Below are 24,497 nucleotides of genomic sequence, written 5' to 3' on the forward strand. Positions count from 1 at the left end.
CTGTGCAATTCTTGGTTAAAAAAAAAATAGGTGAAAATGGTTTTAATGTATTGGGTCTGATTTTTAGCTGGGTGGAATGGATGTGTTTAGTGTTTTAAACACGCAGTCGCAGCAGGCGGTTTGTTACGGTTTTTAAAAATGCGTTTTTACGACACGAAAATATACCTGCACCCATTTTAATGTACCCTCAATTTCCGTGGAACGGTAATTTCCTGGAAAAAAAATTGCTTTGTATCATTTTCAATGTTTTTTATTTTTTCCCTCCAAAATTGCGCGGTCGTTTTACTCCAAAGTGCTAAACTTACTTAATTAACTTACTTAATTTTTTGGGATAATTTATTATCAGGGGGGGTGTCCAAAGGGTTCTGAAAGAAATCCACACATTTTTAGCCAAAAATAGGGATTTTGCATTTTTTTTCACCTGGTCTGGGATGGAGAAAACTTATCTCGAGTTTTTGTTGAAAATATCGCCGTTTTTTTGCGAAAATGGCCGTTTTCGCCGCTAATTGAATACGGCCCAGAAAGCCCACTCAGGGGTAAGTAACCACCCTCAGTGGACAAATATCTGTGATCGTCAGGTGGAGTGAGGTCACCCGGTCACTGATATTGGTGACATAGCAGTGGGATAATCCCAGCCAGCTTTTCTGTCACCAGATTAGTGAAGCCGAGTTACTCAGGAGAGGAGTGACTGCAGCAGAGGAGAGCGCACGGGAAGGCTGACTATAGCAGGTTGTCCAAGGGTGCGATTGTGACATTGTGACCCTCACCCTGCCCTCTCCTATACAGCACAGCGATTACTGGTATTGTGAAGTGGGCTGGCGGGGTGACAATTAGTGGCATCACTAGGGTCATGTGGGCTGCACCCCACTGTGTAAGCCCCCAGCATGACAAGAATGTGGGCTTAACACTTGGTCACGCCTTCAAAATGTAATACATCAGGAGGCGTGACATCCTGTGCACAAGGCCACGCCCCCTTTGGTGCGGGAGGATTAACATCATTACAGTGTCATCACCTGTAATGATGCCACTGGTCACAATGAAGTGATTCAGCGGGTGGCCCCGGCCAGGTGGAGGGAGATTCTGGGAAACTTGCACCACCCAATTTTCAGGAGCCTCCTGTATAATCCAGGAGAGTAAGCAAGAATGCTATAAGGCACAACATAAAAAAACGTAATGTTACCATTTAACTGGCAATCCGAGGCTGTTGCAAATCACCATGGCTACCAGAGCATGCTGGCACCTACAGAACTACAAATGCCCACATGACCTGGCATCCTGGAGCCTGTAGCACCACATATTAAACTATTTAATAAAGCACACACATTTAAGTAAAGAATCCAAATCCTCATTCTTAACTTTATTAGGTGTACTGTGCCCTGGGGGGCAACAAGCAGCTGCATAGGGAACAAGAGGCTCTGATTGACTGTACTGCTCAGCAAAAAGTTAAATCAGTGATTCCCAAACTGGGTGCCGTGGTACATTGGGGTGCTGCGGGTACGTGCTGGGGTGCCACAGGTTGGTGGTCCAGGAGCAAATAAAATGATTTATTGTCAATGTGACATGAAAAAACAGTGCTGGGGGCTGCCATCATAAAATACTGTATATGGACAAACAGAATAGGACACCTGTCCACCAACATATAACTGAACCAATGGAAGACAGGTAAGCACAATGGTCCTGATTCAGCAAGGATCGTAACTGCGATTAAGCACGCAATCGGCCGGTTGGTGTGTTCCACGCATGCGTATGCATCACAGTGAGCGTGCACGAACCCACCACTGCGATCGGGACTGCGATCGCAGTGACTACGCAGACCCATCGCAGAGTGATTGACAGGAAGTAACGTTTGGGGGTGGTGACGGGAGGTGGTCAACGAAATGCAGGCATCCCAGTGTGTTTGAATGCCGTTGCAGGGGCGTGCATAAATTATCCACTGCGATGCCACACGTAACTTGTGTACTCACTGTGTGCGACAAGGCTAGCAGTTCCTGAGTAAGGTCTGACCTTGTGCAAGTGTGCGTGAGGCTGCGATGGTACTCACTGTTACCGATGGTTTTGCAGTCTTGCTAAGGATTACGGATGTGTGTAAGGTAAGGTGGGCGTCCGTATGTTGGCCTAGCGATCACAGAGGATTAGCATATCTTCGCCGTGAGACTGTGCGTAATCGCTATTGCAATCGCCGTTGTGATCCTTACCGAGGGGTCTATATACTAAGCAGTGTTAGGAGACAGAGTGAAAAGTGATAAGTCTGTGATAAGGTGCCAGCCAATCAGCTCCCAACTGTCATCTCACAGGCTGTTTGCAAAATGACAGTTGGGATCTGATTGGCTGGCACCTTATCACAGACTTATCACGTTTCACTCTGTCTTCTAACACTGCTTAGTAACTAGACCCCTGAATCAGGCCCAAATACACTTAATTTAATAATTTTTTTGCTGAATTTATCATCGTGAATCTTTTGGCCTAGGACTGTCATGAAAAAAAAAAATGTTGGTGCTCTAGGGTGCTGTGATTCATGAAAGTTTAGTAGCCGCTGCAGTGATAAATTAAATATCATCTTACTTCCTGAAATAGAAACCACAAGCATCCCTTTAATAATTGTGCAATCATAAATAAATCTAGCACATACATATTTCCAGGCACTGTAAGGGGTCAATCCAATTAGCCAGGAAGGGTGCAGGTTGCTGTTGCCACGGTATTAAAATTTAAAACACCAGCAACGGCACCTCATCTCGCGCCTCTCACGGCCGCCTCATAGCCCGAATTTGCACAATTTTGCTCAGAGCCCTAAGGGACTGCGAGCACTATTGTGCGAGTTCGGGCTGCCGTAAAGTGCGGCTGGCTATTGCCGCAAAGACTTGCTAAGATTGACATGTAGATACTAGCATAGGGTCCATTGTGTTATGAATTGCACTTCTATTGACACTAAACTGTCCACCCACCGCAAACTTCTGTTAATGATTGAAAATCTTTCCCTACCTGCAACATGATTTGCTCAACTAAAAGTGAAAGTGCAAGTACAGAACAACAGGTGGGAAGTGACTGCTGCGATATAACCTCCATTCTCCTGCGGGGAATGCAGAATAGCTGCTTCCCGGGCTCCATAACACACTGTCTTCTCTTCTGCCTGAATCTAACAAGTTGTCAGACTGTGACACCTCTTCTCACACTTGTGGTAAGTACATTAAAACCGACCGGATTTACAAAAGAAGAGATTGACTTGTTTACTGCTCTCCACTACTGAGTTTCAGCCAAACCCTTTTGTCTGACTCTGGCAGTGAAAAGTTTAACCCTTGTTGTGATACTTGTACCCGAGCGAGCGTAGGTTTGTGTTTGAAGTGTGTCAGCTGAGATGTCATGTAAATCACATGTACCCAGCTGCAGAGGTCTGCATAAATCTCAACTGCAGCACCGTGGTCCATCATACAGGTAATAATTGTATTGTCTGTCCATTATCATTACATGGCTGCTACAGAATATATGGCTTTCCCTATGGATTGGTAAGTTGTTTTATTACATCCAGATTACTGTGGCATTGTCATATCCATAGAGGTCACCGTTTTAACTTAACGACTTTCAGAAAAGCGGTTGGCACACCAAGGTCGCAACCCCCCTATCGTGTTGTTAGGGGCAGCTGGGTCCTCCACAGGTCATGACCTTGGCACTATTTGTGCAGTTTGCTTGGTGGACCCTTATTGCTGCTCTCTCCAATAAGCATCTGTTTGACAACTCATCGGAACACAGGACCTCATTCAGAGCCGGTCGCACACAGCGTGCGGTCGGTCTGAATGAGGGGAGGACCTCTTGAATTTTCAAGACGTCCTCCTTTGCGGTGGTAAGGCTGTGAGTTAACACCCATAGCCTTACGACCGCCTAAGGTGATGGTCGTGATGGTCAAGACCATCGCGACCATCGGGGCTTACGACGACACCCTAGGGTAGGGTCTCCCTTGTCATAAGCCTGGAGAGCTTTCGGCTCCCTCTGAGCCGGAAGCTCTCCACTGACATCACTAGTGATGTCAGTGGGGCCGCCTCAAACGGTAGGCGTTCCCATGGGAACGCCCCCGTTTGGGCTGCCACCCCCCGGCCCGCCATCCAAACGGGGCGAGCTGTCAATCAACATCGACAGCTCGCCCCCTTTGGATCGAGACCCGCTACGACCGGCGCTGTCGGTCGTAGCGGGTCTCACGCATGCGCACGCCGGCGCCGTCATGCGCATGCTCTGTGGGGGGCCATCAACCCGGTCCGAGTGCATCGGCGCTAACGACCGGGTCTGAATGACCCCCACTGTGTGTATTCTACTCAGAATTCTCCAAGATGCCCGCAAGAGAGGGCAAGTCTCCCGGACTGACGCCACCCCCTGCACCCTCCCACTTACCTGGTAAAAGTGGGAGGTCCAGAGGGGTCTGATGATGCGATTCATGCTTAATAGTATCATCGTAGCCCCGCCCCCCGGTTTACAATGCTTGAAATTTCAGCATTGTATATCAGGGGCGGGGGCGCGGTGACGCAGTTGTACTGCCATGCCCCTGCACGGCCCACCATTACTGCTGCCACGCCCCCTGCAGTACCTACCTGACTGCCCCCTCCCGGAGCAAGCCTGACCCAGTGACCGCATGCCACTTAAATGTAAAAAAGAGGCTACTCCCATTGATACAAGGGTATGTCACCCAAGGGATACTCGCCTACTCTTCCCGGAAACCTGCGGGAGGCTCCTAACTTTTTGAGTAACCCTGCCGCACCCCCAGGAGAGTAGGCACCTCTCCCACATTCTGCCCACTTCCCACTGAAATGGGCAGATTTTCCTTTGGATCAGCGATCCGCGGGTAAGGGGCGGAGCCTAATGACGCAATTCTATGAGAATCTCATAATTTGCCCCTCCCCCCTAGCCACCCCCCTGCGTCTTCTCTCTGGACTTCTACCGGAGAGGAAAATCATCAAGTAGGGAAGTATGACCCAAGGCCCTGACAACTGTGATATAATCCCAATATAATGTAAGTGCATGTGTCCATACATAGACAAAACTGAAACTGAAATGACATCCACATTTAACAGTCACTTTGCCAGTTCCATTTTCAGCCACAGAGATCAGAGACCACATTGCACTTTTAGGGGTAAATTTCCGAAGCTCGAATGAATTCGAATGCGGCTAAATCTTGGATGAACATGGCAGGATTTTGCATCCCGTTCATATTGAGTCAATGCGTACGCTATCATTCTAACTGGGACGATTTTGCAAGTTCCGAAAGAGACCGTGCGTGATTGGTTTAAAATGTCATACGTGTGGGTGTCACACATTGATGTATGGTGTTAGTTTGCTATTGTGTAATGTAATGTCTTGTTGTTAAATTAAAAACTCTGGGTACTTACAGGTGTGTCCACATACATCTATCCTCCACGCGCTACAAGTCACGCTATACATAAGGCGGGAACTCCGTGTGTCTCGGTTGCACCGAGCGTCTTTTCATGTGCATTTTTCCCCTTCAAATGCGTCTTATTCGCACTGTGATGTAAATAGGTAGCACAAGCAGCTTCTGCTGATTAAAATGATTTGCAGCATGCCTATGTTCTGTGTCACTCACATAATATAGGCATGCTCATACTTGTCTACCCTCCCGATTCACAGAAAAAAAGAAAAAAAAAGAAAGAAAAAAAAATATTCCCTCCAGCTCACTGCAGCAATATCAACAAAAAATACTAAAATCCTAATAGAGATTCAGAGGTATTAGTTACATACATTTGCAAATATATGAATAAGCACCAGGCAATCATCAAGGCTCCTCTATACTGGCGTCCCTAACATTAAGGGGTTCACGTCCAAGAAGCAAGGTACCCCAAAAAATTCCAGCCAAGGACCATACCCAGGGCATCACACAAAAAGGGGAAAAAATGTGATAGTAAAGTGTAAAGAATAGATGTGTAAAGATAAATCAATAAGTGTTAATGAAATGAGAAAGAATTAAAATGACATAAATAATAAACAAACAATTAGAAAAGTGATAAAAAAATTTCTATGTGAATTAAGTGGTGATGCCCTGAAAAAGGTCCAGTCAGAACCCCCCCGGGGGCCCCACTCCCAAACGCTCACCCCAAAATAATTATTGCTACATAATAGTAGCACCCACTCTGGGTCATATAATTACAAATTAGTGTACTGCATGATAACAGCACATGTATGAGCTGAGAGCTAACTTACCTTGGAGGTACCCCAGGAACCTCCACATGGCACTGTAAGGACCAGCACATCCTCCCAATGCTGTCTCCCTTCATGCCTCTCAAGACTGCAAACAAAAAATATTGTGGTCGCTCACATCAGCTTAATGACTTTGCACAGGTGCTTGTAAAGGGCGGGGTTTACACTGAACCACAGAAAAAAAAAAGATTCCCTCCAGCGGAATCGGTATGTTACACCGCCGGCCTCATGGTTCAAACCCCTGCATCGCCAGCCCGACGTGGAAGAAAATCACGATCGTCCGAAAGGTAAGTATTTCCTAACCTAATCTACCCCCTAACCCTCCTTTAGGGTGCCTAACCCTAACTTCCACCCCTGTGCCTAACCCTAATCCCCCCTCTAAGTGCCTAAACCTAACCCCCCGTTCCCCGCCGCCTAAACCTAAGTCCCCCGAGGGGTGCCTAACCCTATCCCCCCTTCCCCTAGCCTAAATTTATCTTTACACATCTATTCTTTACACTTCACTGTCACCTTTTTTCTCCTTTTCATGTGATGCCCTGGGGATGGTCCTTGGCTGGGATTTTTTGGGGAACCTTGCTTCTCGGACGTGAACCCCTTAATGTTAGGGACGTCAGTATAGAGGAGCCTTGACGATGGCCTGGTGCTTATTCATATATTTGCAAATGTATGTAACTAATACCTCTGAATCTCTATTATCATGTAGGATTTAAGTATTTTTTGTTGATATTGCTGCAGTGAGCTGGAGGGAATATTTTTTTTCTTTCTTTTTTTTCTTTTTTTCTGTGAATCGGGAGGGTAGACAAGTATGAGCATGCCTATATTATGTGAGTGACACAGAACATAGGCATGCTGCAAATCATTTTAATCAGCAGTAGCTGCTTGTGCAACCTATTCACATCACAGTGCGAATAAGACGTATTTGAAGGGAAAAAAAGGCACACGAAAAGACGCTCGGTGCAACTGAGACACACGGAGTTCCCGCCTTATGTATAGCGCGACTTGTAGCGCGTGGAGGATAGATGTATGTGGACACATCTGTAAGTACCCAGAGTTTTTAATTTAACAACAAGACATTACATTACACAATAGCAAACTAACACAATACATGAATGTGTGACACCCACACGTATGACATTTTAAGCCAATCACGCACGGTCTCTTTCGGAACTTGCAAAATCGGCCCAGTTAGAGTGATTGCGTACGCATTGGCACAATATGAACGGGATGCAAAATCCTGCCATGTTCGTCCAAGATTATCAAAATTGACCGCAAAACGCGAATGAAAATTACGAATGGTTACGAATGAATACACCATCGATCAACACGAATGACAGCAAATCGGCAGTTTTAGACATATTTCACCATTGGCAAATGTGTATGGGCGGTCTGCAGACCGCCCGTACACACACAGCGGCAGCCGCAGGGAGGGGAGCGGGACACGCCCCCTACACGTCCTCGGCCGCCGGGACCCGCGGGCAGAAGTAGATGATGACCGTTCAGTGTGTATGACTGACCATCATCTGCAGATATATCGCTATAGTGTGCACCCAGCTATAGATAAGCTTTTGGTAGCTTGATTAATATTGCAGTCATCACAGGCTTCTATAGGGACTGCTGTGCCAATCCAAAAAAGAGCGAGTGATATCTTGCACCCTATTGAAACATCAGTGGGACACCTAAAAAAAAGCAGCTTTCTGAGGGTTTTCCTTTCCACCAAATGCTTTAATATATAGGGCCCACATTGTATACTGATACGACTGTAGTATCACAATAGTATTGGGCATGGCACAGTGTGGGGGAGTAATGTGTGAGATCAATGGGGGATACATCAAAAATACAGACTAAAAATATGATACGGGGCAGAGATGGCTTTTAGCTCGTATGGAGAGAGGGGATAAAAATAAGTGTATCATTCACATTCTCCTGCACAAAGCTGGGATATAGAGAATTTTGGATGTTAGAGTCCCTTTAATTACTTCCCTTGTATGTTTACAGTAAATAAAGACAGTGTTGAGAAATGCCTGCAATACAAGAGGCAGGAACTGTGTAGTAGCTTCTTACAAAGCATGGTCATTATTTGTCAAAACCAAAATTATTCCAGGGCCAAGCTTGGAACTTCCCTAGGAATTATTAACATAAGCAAATATTTAACTCTTAAGGGATCTATTTACTAAGCAGTGTTAGGAGACAGAGTGAAAAGTGATAAGGTACCAGCCAATCAGCTCCTAACTGTCATTTTTCAAACACAGCCTGTGAGATGACACTTGGGAGCCGATTGGCTGGCACCTTATCACTTTCTTGTCACTTTTCTTATCTCCCTGATTGCACCTTACCCCCATAATGAAGCGGTTATATTAAAAAAAAAGAGATATATACATTCAAATGGGATCATTAGTATAATTTCCCTGCATTGGTTATAAGGCACAATGGACCTCATTCAGAGCCGCTCGCTATTTGCGGTCGTTCGTTTTAGAAAAAGGGGTGGCTATTCAAATGAACCGTTCGCACTTTGCGGTCTGTTCACGCCTCTAAGTCTGAACGAGCGAGCAAAACATGCGAACGTAAATTTGGAAAATACGCCCCCTGGCCGCTCGCACCATACGTCATGTCCGCTATTTATTAGATTAATCGAGTACATCGACCAGCGTATGAACTGCTCGCTATTCTTGTGGTTGGTTTTTTCAACCACTATTTTGCGAGCAGTTCTGAGTTAAAAAAAAACAAGTGACGTGGTCAATAACGCTGCTGGATTAATTATGCACTCCCTTAAAACACCCGTTTTGACCATTAAGCACGCCTGCGATCGGATTTCCACTCCCCGTTTTCAAGCACCTTCCCCTGTTACCACCCACAAACGCCTCATTCTGTCACTCAAATTAGCAGGCATTCGCTATTTTGCGAGCACATGAATTTCGACCGCACTGACTGGTTCGCACATGCGTATAACGATCCGTACGCATGCGCAGTTGGGCAAACATCGCTCGGAGCGAACGAGCTGCCGCTTACGAGTGGCTCTGAATCAGGCCCAATGATCCTTGTGGCTACATACATTTTCTGAAGAGTATTAGTGTGCTGCCATCAACAAATAGATTTTACTAATTGCTTTCGGGCTCGCTTGAATTTGGATGTAAGTCAGTTTTATGGCGCTCCTCTCAGATGTAGCAGTACACGCCCACTTTACCGCCGCGCTCATAGGTGCTGCTTTCACAATCTCCCCAAAATGCTTTTTGAAAAGTAGGCAAGTATACTCTTGATGAACAACACAGACAGCACCCCTTTTTTATGGACAACTAAGCACACCTGCCGGGTGCGGACAGACCACCTGCAGAGTCACAAATACGTGGATGATAAACTGCGGTCTTGCCGGCAGTGTCACCAAACAATAATAGTGCAGGTAAATTGCTAACACACACACAAAACAAAAACATTTATTTTTTATTTTTTGTGGATTGATAATATTGATTTTATTTCACTTTTATTTTTTTTACACCGGGGAAGAGCACCCCTGATTGACAGAGCACCCCCCCTGGAAAACACAGCACCCCTTATGGACTGCAACCCTAGCCCCTTGATGGACAGCAGCAGCCATTATGTATAACACAGCAGCAGCCCCTTGATTGACAGGACAAGTGACACAGCAGCTGCAGCACCCACTGAAGCCCCCCTTTATATACTGCAGCCCCAGCCCCTTTGTGGACAACACAGCAGCAACCTTCAGCCCCAGACCCCGACAGGACAAGTTTGGACAACACACCATACTTGCCTACCCTCCCGATTTGGTCGGGAGCCTCCCGAAAATCGGATGCCGCTCCCGACCTCCCGGGAAGGCAGGCAAGTCTCCCGGAACCAGCCGCAGCCATCCGGCACCCCCCCCGTTGGCGGCCACATAGTATGCAGCCCGGGGGATCAGATGACGCGATTCACGTTAAAACGCGTCATCGAAGCCCCGCCCCCCGCAGTACAGTGTCTGTATTACGGGCTCTGCACAGCGGGGGGCGGGGCCACGATGACATTTTGAGCTGCCACGCCCCCCGCTCAGCCCACCTGATGTGTAAAGAGCGTGGTCCAGGCTGTCCCCTCCCGGAAGGGACAGCCTAAAGGTAGGCAAGTCAGCAACACACTGATACAGACAGTGACAGCAACACGTCTGTTCAGTTCACCTTCCACACCTGGAGTGAAATAGGCGCCAATCACCGGGACCTTTATAGAATCCAAAACCCGCAAAAATCCGACAGTGGGAGGATTATGTTTTTCCTCGTTTTGAGATCAGAGTCTGGCAGGAAAACCCGAGCCGAACTCGGCTCTCGCCTTGGAATCGGATCTGGAAGTTCGGGTGGGTCCGGTTCTCTGAGAACCGAACCCGCTCAAGCATCACTCCTATTTACTAAAGGGTATCTACTCAGAATGGCGATATGAACGTTCGGTTGACATGTAAAGTGTCGAAATAGTCGTATGTCGATATCGAGTGTCGACGTGTTAAATGTCAATATTATGAACATTTTTCAACATGCAGACTGTCGATATTCAGAGCATGTCGGTATTTTGGTGTCGACATTCTGAGTGTTGCATTTTTATGCTACATCCCTACTATAGTGGCCTTTTTATTTAATATTAATTGTAATCCTTGATTGTAAATCTACCCTGTGCATATATTGAATAAAAGTAATAGAAAAAAAAACAACTAAAAAAATGTACAGTGCTAAATAGTTCCAGTCAGAAATTATTTAAGCAGTGGGAACTTGCATTATTGGTGAAATGGCTACTTACTATAGAATTATCTCCGGTGTGCCCTGCTTTTACAGTTGTATAGCAGGGGGCGGGGCTGTGATGACGCAATTTACAGTGAATCACGTCACCCCGCCCCCCCGGACAGTCCACTTGTGCTCTGTGGATGGGCTGCAAAGGGGAGAGTCGAGCGGGTGGAGGGAGGTTTGCTGGGGGGATGAGGGCTGTGGAGGAGGGTGCAGAAGACTTGCCTACTTTTCTGGGTGACCGAGGGCGCCACCCGATTTTCGGGAGCCTCCCGGCCATTCAGAGAGTGTAGGCAAGTATGGGCCAAAGCAACCACTCAGCTCCTAACTGTAAATTTTAAAAACTGTGCTACATAAATGACAGAAGCTGTTCGGTTGCTTGGGGCAACTTCTCCATTTTCTCTCTCTCCATGGCTTGATACATCTCCCCCTGACTCTGCAAACTATTAATATGGAAAATACAGGAGGAGTTCTGCAAAATAGGAACTATGAGGTTTTGAATTACACATTGTTACACTTTGATAAATTCCATCCATATATCTAAGAAACAAAATCTACTTGCAACCCTGGCTAGGTGGAAGGGGTCCGCGGTAATTGTACATTACAAGTCTGATCTGCGTTTCTGCTGAAACATTTACAGTAAGTCCATGTCTTATGATGAACTTCTGCACTCTCTGAAACATACCAGTTAATGTGACTTTCGGGCATATTTATCAGTAGTATTTTTACTAAAATAATGTGTAAACTTGTTTTTTTCACACCCCTTTCACATTATTTTAGAATCACCTAAATGTATGAAAGGGCATTTCTCATACTTGTAATTGGAAATGCAATCTGCTTCAAATTTATTAATGTTCAGCTGTAAAAAAATACCTGAGGAAGCCCTGCAATAATGACGCTATCTTCAGATGGCTTTATGCAAGGTTCCCTCCAGTTCTCCGCCTTCTCTGCTCTGTCTGACATCTGACAGGCAGAGCAGGGCCCAGAGCCAGTGTCTGTCATCAGCCTGTGTGTCTAAATAGACCACAGGCTGATGACGGATGTGTGGGAATAGCAAATCAGCTGTTGTGTGCAGTCAGCTGAGATGCAGTAAAGTCCCTAACGGCGCTTTCACTGCAGCTCAGAAGACTGCACAGATAAGCTGATCGGGTCACAGAGAGGAGATCACCAATCAGCCGTCTAGCGCAGTTAAGTGTTATTCATACTTGCCTACCCTCCCGATTCGTCCGGGAGCCTCCCAAAAATTAGGTGCCGGTTCCGGCCCCCTAGAAAGACAGGCAAGCCTCCCGGCAGCCGCCGACCCCTCTGCCCGCCCCCCCTCTCAGCATTGTGTAGCGGGGGCGGGGCCAAAATGAAGTGATCGTGTGGTTACTCCACCTACAAATACCGGCCACGCCCCCTTGATTTGCCGATCTGGCTGCCCCCTCCTGGAATGTGCAGCCATAAAGTTGGCAAAACTGGTGTTTTTTTTTTTCTATGCCAGGGTTAGGAGGGCTAGAGCAGGAAGAGGGGGGGGGGGGGGTGGCAGTGTGGACAGGAGAGGAGGGAGAGGGGGGGGGATGTGGCGCATGCACAGACAAGTTCTCATGGTATTTTTTTTTATAAAGAATACAGTGAGAATCGTGTTAAGAAGCTTCACAGGTACAAAGCTTTATCACCAGCTCTGTCCCTGCAAGGGATTTTTGAAACATTCACGTGATATTTCTTCAATACCCAAGCTGAAAATATTACACTACAACCACATTTTAACTGTACTTTGTAGAAAATATGGCCCTTTATCCTGCACACTAGGAAACTACATACAGGGGTGTATCTAGGGATCCAAGCGCCCCTGGCAATGTAATGGACTGGTGCCCCCATACCCCCCCCTATGCAGTGCCCCCAGTAGTAATCCCCCAGTAGTAATCCCCCCTATGCTGCACTGCCCCCAGTAGTAGTCCCCCTATACAGTGCCCCCAGTAGTAGCCCCCCTATACAGTGCCCCCAGTAATAGTCCCCCCTATACAGACCCCCAGTAGTAGTTCCGCTATACAGTGCCCCCAGTAGTAGTCCCCCTTATACAGTGCCCCCAGTAGTAGTCCCCCCTATACAGTGCCCCCAGTAGTAGTCCCCCCCTATACAGTGCCCCCAGTAGTAGTCCCCCCTATACAGTGCCCCCAGTAGTGGCCACCCCCCCCCTAAATTTGCCCCCAATAGTGGCCACACCTATACAGTGCCCCCAGTAGCGGGCACCCCCCCATAAAGTGCCCCCAGTAGCGGCCACCCCCTATTTCAGTGCCCCTCCCTGTAGTGCGAGGCTTACACACACACAAATAAAAAAAAAATTCAACTTACCTGATCCCCTCTCCTGACGCGACTGCCACTGTCCGCTCTAAGGGCCTGATTCAGAGCCGGACGCTATTTGCGGTCATTCATCCAGAAAATAGGGGTGGCTATTCAAATGAACCGTTCGCTCTTTGCGGTCTGTTCACGCCTCTATGTCTGAACGAGCAAACAAAACTTGCGGTCGTTTTTTTAATAAAAATACGCCCCCTGGCCGCTCGCATCCTACGTCATGTCTGCTATTTATTAGATTAATCGAGTACATCGACCAGCATATGAACTGCTCGCTATTCTTGTGGTTGGTTTTTGCTACCACAATCTTGCGAGCAGTTCTGACTATAAAATAACCCAGTGACGTGGTCAATGACGCTGCTGTATTAATTATGCACACCCTTAAAACGCCCGTATTGACCTTTAAGCACGCCTGCGTTCGGATCTCCACTCCCCATTTTCAAGCACCTTCCCCTGTTACCACCCACATACGCCTCCTCCTGTCACTCAAAATAGCAGGCATTCGCTATTTAGCGAACAAACGATTTTCGGCCGCACTGACTTGTTCGCGCATGCGTATTACAATCCGTACGCATGCGCAGTTGGGCAAACATCGCTCGAAGCGAACGAGCGGCCGCTTACGAGCGGCTCTGAATCAGGCCCTAAGTCCCGGCCCGCTCTTCTCCTGCATGGTGGAGACGTCATGACGTATGACGTCTCTCCCATCACATGCTACGGGGAGAGCCGGAACACGGAGCTCATGAGTGATCTCCAGCCGGCTCCCTCCGTGGACGACGCAGCAGCAAATGAAAGTCTGTATGACTCTCATTGGCTGGCTGCTATTAAACACACAGCCACCGCTGGCGCTCTCACTGAGGTCTGCCCTACACTTGTGGGGCCGGGGGAATTGTCCACCCCAAGTCTGCTGGTGGCACTGCCGGGCGGCGCCCCCCCTTTGGTCGGCGCCCCTGGCGAGTGCCATCCTGGCCAATGGATAGATACGCCCCTGACTACATATGTCGTTCATCAAGATCAGTGTTTCTGAAACCAGTCATCAAAAATTGCATACAGAGCCAAGCCCTACGGAAATTCCCTGGAAGCACAGCTGAATCAATTACAATGTTTGCTTCAAATGAACGTGTGTTTGTGTATTTCAGCTGTAGCACATCAAACGCTGTTGACAAGACATGGATATCCCGCCACGTGTATCTCACCCAACATCTAAGGAGGACAAGACACAGGACGGCACTTATAGGGAGCACCAGCCAGGAGATAAAGCCTTTATAGGGAAGCAAACTCAAAATTCTCTGAAAATATTGGGAAATTTTAGAAGGAGCAAAAGAAATTCTAAGAAATTTGATGAAACAGAAGAAGTCAAAAGTTCCGCAGAGAGCAAGGAGTCACGTTCGGGACCAGTTCTGAGTTTTAGATCCGGTAAAAAATTCCAGAAACAAGAGAACAAAATAGAACAGTCAGGCTCTCCGGAAAGGAACGAGTCTTTCGCACCGTCACGTCTAAGTTTTAAACTAACTAAAAAAACTGCGAATAAAGCACAAGACCAAGAAAAAGAGACCAGCACTCCGGACAAGAAGGAGTCCCCTGCAGGGCCTGGGTCTCTGGTCAACAAACTGAAAAGTAGTATGAAAGTGAAGAAGAGAATAGACTTTAATGAGTCTGACAACACCTCTAAATCAGAACAACCAAAGGTAGAAAATGAGTTATTATCAGGTAAGATGGTTCGATTCATTGTGGGTCTGATAAACTGGAAAGTGATAAACTACCAGCCACTCAGCTCCTAACTGTCATCTTACAAATTGTGTGTGAAAAATGACAGTTAGGAGCTGATTGGTTGGTACTTTATCACTCTCCCATTTATCACTTTCCAGAGCTTAGTACATCTAGTGTGAGTAACTCTACGCCTGGGTAAAGCTATGCTGCGCTGCAGGTGGGGCAGATGTAAAATGTGCAAAGGGATTTTCGATTTGGGAGGGGTGTGTCCAAAATCAAATCTAAACTGCTGTGTAATAATAAAGCTGCCCAGCATTTGTGGGCTACATGCAAAAGCGGATGGTTTTAATTAGGGGTGAGCGGGTTCGGATTTCTGAAATCCGAACCCCCCCGAGCCCCCCTGATCTGAGTCGTATCCGAGTCAGGCTCGACTTTTCCCGCCTGACTCGATACTGAAATCGAGGCAAAACTTTATCATCCCGCCTTCCGGATGTCGCGGGTTTTGGATTCTATAAAAGGTCCCAACGTCAGCGCCATTTCTCACTCCGGCTGTGGACAGTGAAGAGGGAGGGTGGGAGTTAGGGCTGACTGGGCTGTGTAGTGCTGCTGTTGTCCATAGGGGCTGTGTTCACTCAGTCCATAGGGGCTGACTGGGCTGTGTTGTGCTGCTGTTGTCCATAGGGGCTGACTGGGCTGTGTTGTGCTGCTGTCATAGGGGCTGGCTGGGCTGTGTTGTGCAGTGTCTCATAAAGGCTGTAGTCCTAGAGGGTTGCTGTAGTGTTGTCCAGGGGTGATCTGTGCATCAGGGGTGCTCCCCCAAAGTGCACTCCAGAATTTTTTTTTTTTTCTGTGTTTGTGAATTGTGTGCGCAGTAGCCGCACATGCATCAACAAAGTAGCGCCAAGCGTGCGCCTGTGTCATAAGTAAAGGGCCGGCTGGCTTGACCGTTAAAGGGTGCTGTAACCCCCAAAGTGCACTCCAAACAAAATAAAAAATTATTTTCTGTGTTTGTGAATTGTATGCACTGTGGCTGCACGTGCATCAACAAAGGAGCAGCGAAAAGCCTGTGCCTGTGTCATAAGTAGAGGGCCGGCTGGCTTGACCGTTAAAGGGTGGTATAACCCCCAAAGTGCACTACAAACAAAATAACAAATAATTTTTGTGTTTGTGAATTGTGTGCACTGTAGCTGCATGTGCATCAACAAAGGAGCAGCGCCAAGCGTCCACCTGGGTCCCATAAGTAAAGGGCCGGCTGGCTCATCTCTTAAAGGGTGGTGTAAGCCCCCAAAGTGCACTCCAACAAAAAAAAAAATTTTCTTCTGTGTTTGTGAATTGTGTGCACTGTACGTGCATCTTCAAAGCGTAGTGCCAAGCGTGCGCCTGTCTGTCTGTTAAAAGGTGGTGTAACCCACAAAAAATAAAAAATTCTTCTTTTTTTTTCTGTCTTTGTGAATTATGTGGGCTGTAGCCGCACCTGCATCCTCAAAGCAGCAGCGACAAGCGTGCGTCTGTCTGTTAAAGGGTGGTGTAACCCCCAAAGTGCGCTCCACAAAAAATAAAAAAATTCTTCTTTTTTTTTCCTGTCTTTGTGAATTGTGTGCACTGTAGCTGCATGTGCATCAACAAAGGAGCAGCGCCAAGCGTGCGCCTGTGTCCCATAAGTAAAGAGCCGGCTGGCTCATTTCTTAAAGGGTGGTGTAACCCACAAAGTGCACTAGTCTCCAACAATAATAAAAAAATATTTTCTGTGTTTTTGTGTGCCTTAGCCGCACATATATATCAATATAACATAAATGGAGGACCAAACTTTCTCCGATAAAAATAAAATAGGGAAAGATCAAGAACCACTTCCTCCTAGTGCTGAAGCTGCTGCCACTAGTCATGACATAGACGATAACATGCCATCAACGTCGTCTACCAAGGCCGATGCCCAATGTCATAGTAGAGGGCATATACAATCCCAATGACAAAGTTCAGGAAAATGACCTTAAAAAAAACATTTAAATCATCTGAGGAGAAACGTAAACTTGCCAATATGCAATTTACGACACGGAGTGGCAAGGAACGGCTAAGGTCGATCCCTAGTATGTTCATGACTAGTGGTTCAGCTTCACATGACGATGGAAGCCCTCATCCCACTGAAAAAAATCAAACGAGTTAAGCTGGCAAAAGCTCAGCGAAGAACTGTGCGTTCTAAGATGATATCACAAATCCCCAAGGAGAGTCCAAGTGTGGTGGCGGTTGCGATGCCTGACCTTCCCAGCACTGGACGGGAAGAGGTGGCTCTTTCCACCATTTGCACGCCCTCTGCAAGTACTGAAAGGAGCACCCACAGTCCACTTGCTGATATGCAAATTGAAGATGTCACTGTTGAAGTACAACAGGATGAGGATACTGGTGTAGCTGGCGCTGAGGAGGAAGTTGGCGAGGAGGATTCTGATGGTGATGTTGTTTGTTTAAATCAGGCTCCGGGGGAGACAGTTGTTGTCCGTGGGATGAAAAAGCCCATCACGGTCATGCCTGGGCAGAAGACCAACCATTCCACCTCTTTGGTCTGGCAATATTTCTATCCAAATCCGGACAACAACTGTCTTGCCATATGTACCATATGTAAAGGTGAAATAAGTAGGGGTAGGGACGTTAACCACCTAGGAACATCCTCCCTTATACGTCACCTGCAGCGCGTTCATAAAAAGGTACTGTCAAGTTCAGAAACTTTGGCTAAGACCGAAAGCAGTCCAGGGACACCTAAATCCCTTCGTCCTGTTCTATCCAAGTGCCTGCAAACCACACCGTCAACTCCCTCCTCGTCAATTTCCTCCTTAGTCAGGATCGGGATTCCTCCGGAGGATCCTGCATTGCTATGCCTCCTGCTGCCGCTGCTGCTGTTGCTGCTGCTGGGAGTCGTTCATCATCCTAGAGAGGAAGTAGGAACACCACTACATTTACTAAACAATTGACCCTCCAACAGTCCTTAGCGAGGAGGATGAAGTACGACAGCAGTCATCCTGAAGCAAAACGTATAACTGAGGCCTTGACTGCTATGTTGGTGTTAGACGTGCGTCCGGTATCCGCCATTAGTGCAGTGGGATTTAGTCAATTGATGGAGGTAGTGTGTCCCCGGTTCCAAATCCCGTCTATATTCCACTTCACTAGGCAGGCGATACCGAGACTGTACAGAAACGTCAGAAAAAGTGTCCTCAGTGTCCTGAAAAATGTGGTTGTACCCAAAGTCCACTTAACCACGGACATGTGGACAAGTGGAACAGGGCAGACTAAGGACTATATGACTGTTACAGGCAACTGGGTAGATGTATCACCTTATGCAGCAACAACAGCAGTGTCACCAGTAGCAGCATCTCAGAAACGCCAGCTCGTTCCAAGGTAGGCTACGCTTTGTATCACCGGTTTCAGTAAGAGGCACACCGCCGACAACTTCTTAGAGAAACTGAGGGAAATCATCGCCCAGTGGCTTACCCCACTTAGACTCTCCTGGGGATTTGCGATATCTGACAATGCCACCAATATTGTGCGGGCATTACATCTGGGCAAATTCCAGCACATCCCATGTTTTGCTCACACAATAAATTTGGTGGTGCAGAATTTTCTGAAAAGCGCCAGGGGCGTGTAGGAGACGCTTTGGGTGGCCCGAAAAATTTCTGTCCACTTTCGCCATTCAGCGACTGCGTGCCGAAGACTGGAGCACCAGCAAACACTCTTGAACCTGCCCCGCCATCACCTGAAGCAAGAGGTTGTGACGCGGTGGAACTCAACCCTCTATATGCTTCAGAGGATGGAGGAGCAGCAAAAGGCCATTCAAGCCTATACATCCACTTATGACATAGGCAAAGGAGGGGGTATGCACCTGACTCAAGCACAGTGGAGAATGATTTCCGTGTTGTGCAAGGTTCTCCAGCCCTTCGAACTTGCCACACGTGAAGTCAGTTCAGACACTGCCAGCTTGAGTGAGGTCATTCCCCTCATCGGGCTTTTGCAGAAGCAGCTAGAGAAAGTGAAGGAGGAGCTAAGACAGAGCGATTCCACTCGGCATGTGGGACTTGTGGATGAAGCCCTTCATTCGCTTTGCCAGGATTCCAGGGTGGTCAATCTGTTGAAATCAGACCACTACATTTTGGCCACCGTGCTCGATCCTAGGTTTAAAGTCTATGTGGTGTCTCTCTTTCTGGCCTACACAAGCCTGCAGAAATGCAAAGACCTGCTGGTGAAAACACTGTCAGCTGAAGCTGAACGTGACACGTCAACAGCTCCTTCTTCATTTTCTCCCGAAACTGGGGCTGCCAGGAAAAAAACGTAGGTATCCTAAGCAACCCGCTGGCGGTGATGCAGGGCAGGTAGGACCAAGTTTGGACATCTGGTCCGGACTGAAGGACCTGGCAACAATTTCTGACATGTCTACTGTCACTGCATATGATACTGTCACCATTGACAGAATGGTGGAGGATTACATCGGTGACAGCATTCAAGTAGGCATGTCAGACAGTCCGTACCTGTACTGGCAGGAAAAAGAGGCAATTTGGAGGCCCCTGTACAAACTGGCTCTATTTTACCTGAGTTGCCCCCCCTTCAGTGTGTACTCCGAAAGTGTTTAGTGCAGTCGGGAACTTTGTCAGCGAAAGGCGTAGGAGGTTGCTTCCACAAAATGTGGAGAAGATGATGTTCATAAAAATGAATTATCAACTCTTCCAGGGAGACCAGCCTCCAGAATGTACAGAGGGACATGTGGTGGTGGATTCCAGCGGGGACAAATTAATACTCTGTGAGGATGAGGATGTACACAACACTGAAGAGGGTGAGGAATCGGTGGGTGAGGAGGATGAGGACGACATCTTGCCTCCGTAGAGCCAGTTTGTGCAGGGACAGATTAATTGCCAGCTTGTTTTGTGGGGGCCCAAACGAACCAATCATTTCAGTCACAGTCGTTTGGCAGACCCTGGCGCTGAAATGATTGGTTTGTTAAAGTGTGCATGTCCTGTTTATACAACATAAGGGTGGGTGGGAGGGCCCAAGGACAATTCCATCTTGCACCTCTTTTTTTTCTTTGCATTATGTACTGTTTGGGGCCTAGTTTTTTAAACTGCCATCCTGTCTGCCACTGCAGTGTCACTCCTAGATGGGCCACGTGTTTGTGCCGCCCACTCGTATCGCTTAGCATAGTCATCCAGCTACCTCGGTGCAAGATTTTGGACATAAAAACACTATTGTGAGGTGTTCAGAATAGACTGGAAATGAGTGGAAATTAAGGTTATAGAGGTTAATAATAGCATAGGAGCAGAAAAACCCACAAATTCTGTGATTTTAGCTGTTTTTATGCTTTTTTTAAAAAAAATACAAATCCAAAACACAAAACCCAGAACCCAAAACACGGAAGGGTGGTTTTGGCAAAACCAATCCAGATCCAAAACACGAAGAAAGATCCAGATCCAGAACCAAAACACAAACACGAAAAGTGGCCGGTGCACACCCCTCGTTTTAATTAACCCTACATGCAAAGACACAGAAATGTGCAGAGTTACTTGCTTTTTTGCTTTGGGCCAAACTGAGAAATAAGCTGGCCACACATCTAAAGATTATCTGTCCAACCAGCCAACTTGTTGATTGGTTGGAATGAAAATCTGGTAAGGTATTAAAGCAAATGACAATCAGCAATTTGCTCCCAAACGCTGGAAAATGGACCAAAACTGTTGTTTGTACAAATTGTTTAGATCAAACATTTAACAAACTTGTCTGACCGACCATTTTAATCTGTTTTCTGGCATTTAGGAGCAAATTGCTGATCATCATTTACTCCTATTCCTTACCAGATTTTCATTCCAACCAATTAACAAGTTGGCTGGTTGGATGTAAGTTGGTCTAGTAGTGTGTGGCCAGCTTAAGTCCCTGTATGTCTCTAGTTATAGAGCTTAGTTGTGCTATACATAAATGCAGCCATTACTGTAGGTTTCCAGCATGAAGTTGTCGTGCCCTTTATATCGCAGCATGCTTTGTCCAGATGTACATTTGCACACTTCAGGGGTAAATTCACTAAACGTGTGTTTTGCTTTTAATACCATTGGAGTTTAAATTTCTGGATTACACACTCCGAGATGCCCGCTTAGTATATTTACCCCTTCAGCTGGATTTGCACTTTAAAGAACCCAAAATACATACTCATACTTGCCTACCCTCCCAGTGGGATCTCTTATCTAGTGACCGGTTATCCAGTTATCCATTATGTTATTATCTTTTATTTTATAGGCACCACCAAGTGTCTGCAGCATCACACAGGAAAAATGACAATGATGGACACAAACCATATAAAAAACATAGGGCCTGATTCAGACCCACTCGCGAGCGGCTGTCCGCTCGCAAGTGGGTCGATGTTCTGCACTGAGCATGCGCACGACGGAGGGAGCTCCGTCGTGCGCATGCGCCAGATGCGACGAGCGAAGGACTTTCCTTCGCTCGTTGTGTCTGATCAAAGGGGGCGTGCTGTCGATGTTGATTGACAGCACGCCCCCTTTGGTGGGCGTGCCGGGGGCGTGCCTCCCAGACGGGGGCGTTCCTAAGGGAACGTCTACCATCAGATGCCGGCCCACTGACATCACTAGTGATGTCAGTGGGAGTGATTTTGGCTCTGATAGAGCCAAAATCACTCCGGGCCTTGCGGTTGAAAACCTCAACCGCAGGCTCCGGCACGCAGTTTCGATGGTCGTGATGGTCAAGACCATCGCGGCCATCAAACTGCACGCTCGTATAGGCTGTGGGTGGTGACCCACAGCTATACGAGCATCCAGGAGGACGCTCCATAGTTATGGAGGACGGCCCTCATTCAGAGCGTATTGCTCTGAATGAGGGCCATTGTTTGGACAGCAAAAGGAAAGACTCAAACAGTGAGACGCTGAGATAACTGAGCGAGCGTAGTTCACAGCAGCACACATTGCCCTGGGGAGGGCAGATAGAGAGGACCAGAGTCGCAGACTGAGTGGGGGGATAGTGCAGGGTGAGAACGGGAGTATGGAGGGACCTGCTCGGTGAGCCTGAAAAGAAAAAAGGAAATTTCTGCTATTCATTTGCAATATCATATATGTACCAAGTGCCTCCTAATACAGTCACTTTGAGGAGCACTGGTCAACATTTTAAACAAATGGTGAATGCTAGGGGATGGAGTAATTTGTCATGGTAATTAGCATATTGTAGGGATGGTGTTCCACGTTACTGTTATCCCTTAGCATTAAACCCCCCATTCCAAGCATTCATGAAATAGATCCACTAGCGCTGTTGTGCTGTCTTGTATAGGGAGCATTCCGTTCACTATGCTAATGGGGAAGGCAGATCCCAGGGGCAGACAGGAGGTGTCAGCTGCAGTTCCATTCACCATCCACATTTTCATCGCCTCCCTCTGGATCAGTCTGGGAGGAATTCCCACAGTGCATGGTTGTATTTTTTTATTTACCTATAATGAAGGAGGATCACATAATGTACAGTATATTTATTTATGTACAAGGGTCAATGAGTTATGTGTGAGGGTTTATAATTGGTGAGTGTAGGGTGAGACGGTATGCCGTCATAGTGTCGACACCGGAATTTCGATATGGTCTGAATGCCAACATAAACAAAATTTCGACAGTCACAATATTGACATCGCGAATGTAGCCAAGCACAATGTCGGTTGTTCATTTTTGTTTTAGAGTTAGGCTGCGGTTAGATTTAGAGATCAAATCCCCTGAAAATGCTATGTGGACATTCTGGTAATATCCACATTACGTCAATTTTGACATTATGCATGTCGACACTTGACGTGTCGGCAAAACATTCATGTCGACATTCTGAATAACAGCATTCAGACCAAGTTCACATTCTGGTGTTGACATTCTGGGACAACAAAGGTAACTACTGTGTCGGATGCAGAAGGAAGATCCTCGGTATAAATACACTGTAGAGTAAGAACGTAGGTTAGTGCTGATCCCGCACGTCACTAATATGATAATGCTGAACTAGGACAGATCAGAATATTTACCCGTCACAAATCTACTCTATGGGTGGGGAATTCAATTGGGTGCGATTATCTCGCACCAGCACTCAAGGTGGGTAAGTGGCCAAATGGTGTGCAAACGCCAACAATGGCATCGGAACACGCCCCTCCATGTGGCATGGACCTGCACATTTTTGCTTGAAGCCCTATGGGCTGAATACAGCCACACTTACTCGCGGGTTATTTGATAATATTGTGATATCAGAAATGCTACTTTTCCATGATTTTCTTATATCCATCATGCGGTAGGTTCATTTAGACTTCACCAGGAAAGCAAATGTGGATGGGTCAGTGGCAGAGCAATAACAGTGACCCCCATGCCCAGAGGCCCTGGACGCTATGTGGTCTCAAGAATAAAAACTTAAGGAGCAGCTGGAAGAGCCTTTAAATTCATTAACCATTACAAGTCTGGGTGATACTTATAGGCAGGGGTGTAGCGTGTGGCCACGGTGCCCGTAGCATGTGTGCTCTACAGTGCCCTCCCCAAGTGTGCCAGGTAGGGAGCATGCGCAGCATGTACCCCCTCACAAAGCTCTCCCCTCCTCACACATCCCCCCACACACACAGCTCTTCTCACTTACTCAGCTCTCCTCCCCTCAAACACACGCAATGCTCCCCCCTCACTCAGATCATCTCTCCCTCACTCAGACATCCCCCCCACAGCTCTCCCCCTCACTCAGCTCACATCCCCTTACACAGCCCCCCTCACTCAGCCTCCCCTCACACACACACAGTGCTCCCCCTCACTCAGATCATCTCTCCCTCACTCAGACATCCCCCCACAGCTCTCCCCCTCACTCAGCTCACATCCCCTTACACAGCCCCCCCTCACACACACACAGTGCTCCCCCTCACTCAGATCATCTATCCCTCACTCGGAACTTCCCTACAGCTCTCTCCTCAGCACACCTCCTCTTACACAGCCCCCCCTCACACACACACAGTGCTCCCCTTCACTCAGATCATCTCCCCCTCACTCGGAACTTCCCTACAGCTCTCTCCCTCCCTCAGCTCTCCTCCGCTCAGGCGGCCACCCCCTCACACACACAGCTTTCCCCACTCACTGAGATCCCTCCACACAGATCCCCCTCCTCCTTCACACACACACAGATCCCTCTCCTCCTACACACACACACACACACACACACACACACACACACACACACACACACACACACACACACACACACACACAGATCCCCCTCCTCCTACACACACACAGATCCCCCTCCTCCTACACACACACACAGATCCCCCTCCTCCTACACACACACACACAGATCCCCCTCCTCCTACACACACACACAGATCCCCCTCCTCCTACACACACACACACACAGATCCCCCTCCTCCTCCTATACACACACACACACACACACACAGATCCCCCTCCTCCTACACACACACAGATCCCTCTCCTCCTACACACACACAGATCCCCCTCCTCCTACACACACACAGATCCCCCTCCTCCTACACAC

The 24,497-nt window shown here is 47.5% G+C and overlaps 1 protein-coding gene across 2 annotated transcripts in view; it reads left to right on the forward strand.

The window, feature by feature from the left end:
* The first annotated feature begins 3,062 nt into the window (after positions 1-3,062).
* Positions 3,063-24,497, forward strand: part of EXOC3L4 (exocyst complex component 3 like 4) — a 121,430-nt gene continuing 99,995 nt past the window's right edge. The window contains exons 1-2 of one of the 2 annotated variants that reach the window (XM_088464285.1): positions 3,063-3,175; positions 14,414-14,984. In XM_088464285.1, the coding sequence (XP_088320411.1) occupies positions 14,444-14,984 (541 nt within the window). In that variant the 5' untranslated portion in view covers positions 3,063-3,175; positions 14,414-14,443. Of the gene's footprint in view, positions 3,176-3,358; positions 3,430-14,413; positions 14,985-24,497 lie in introns of those variants that run through there. The other variant, XM_088464286.1, reaches the window with a different exon arrangement.

Source organism: Taudactylus pleione, unplaced genomic scaffold, assembly GCF_031769625.1.
Source record: "Taudactylus pleione unplaced genomic scaffold, aTauple2 ptg001628l, whole genome shotgun sequence".
NCBI lineage: Eukaryota > Metazoa > Chordata > Amphibia > Anura > Myobatrachidae > Taudactylus > Taudactylus pleione.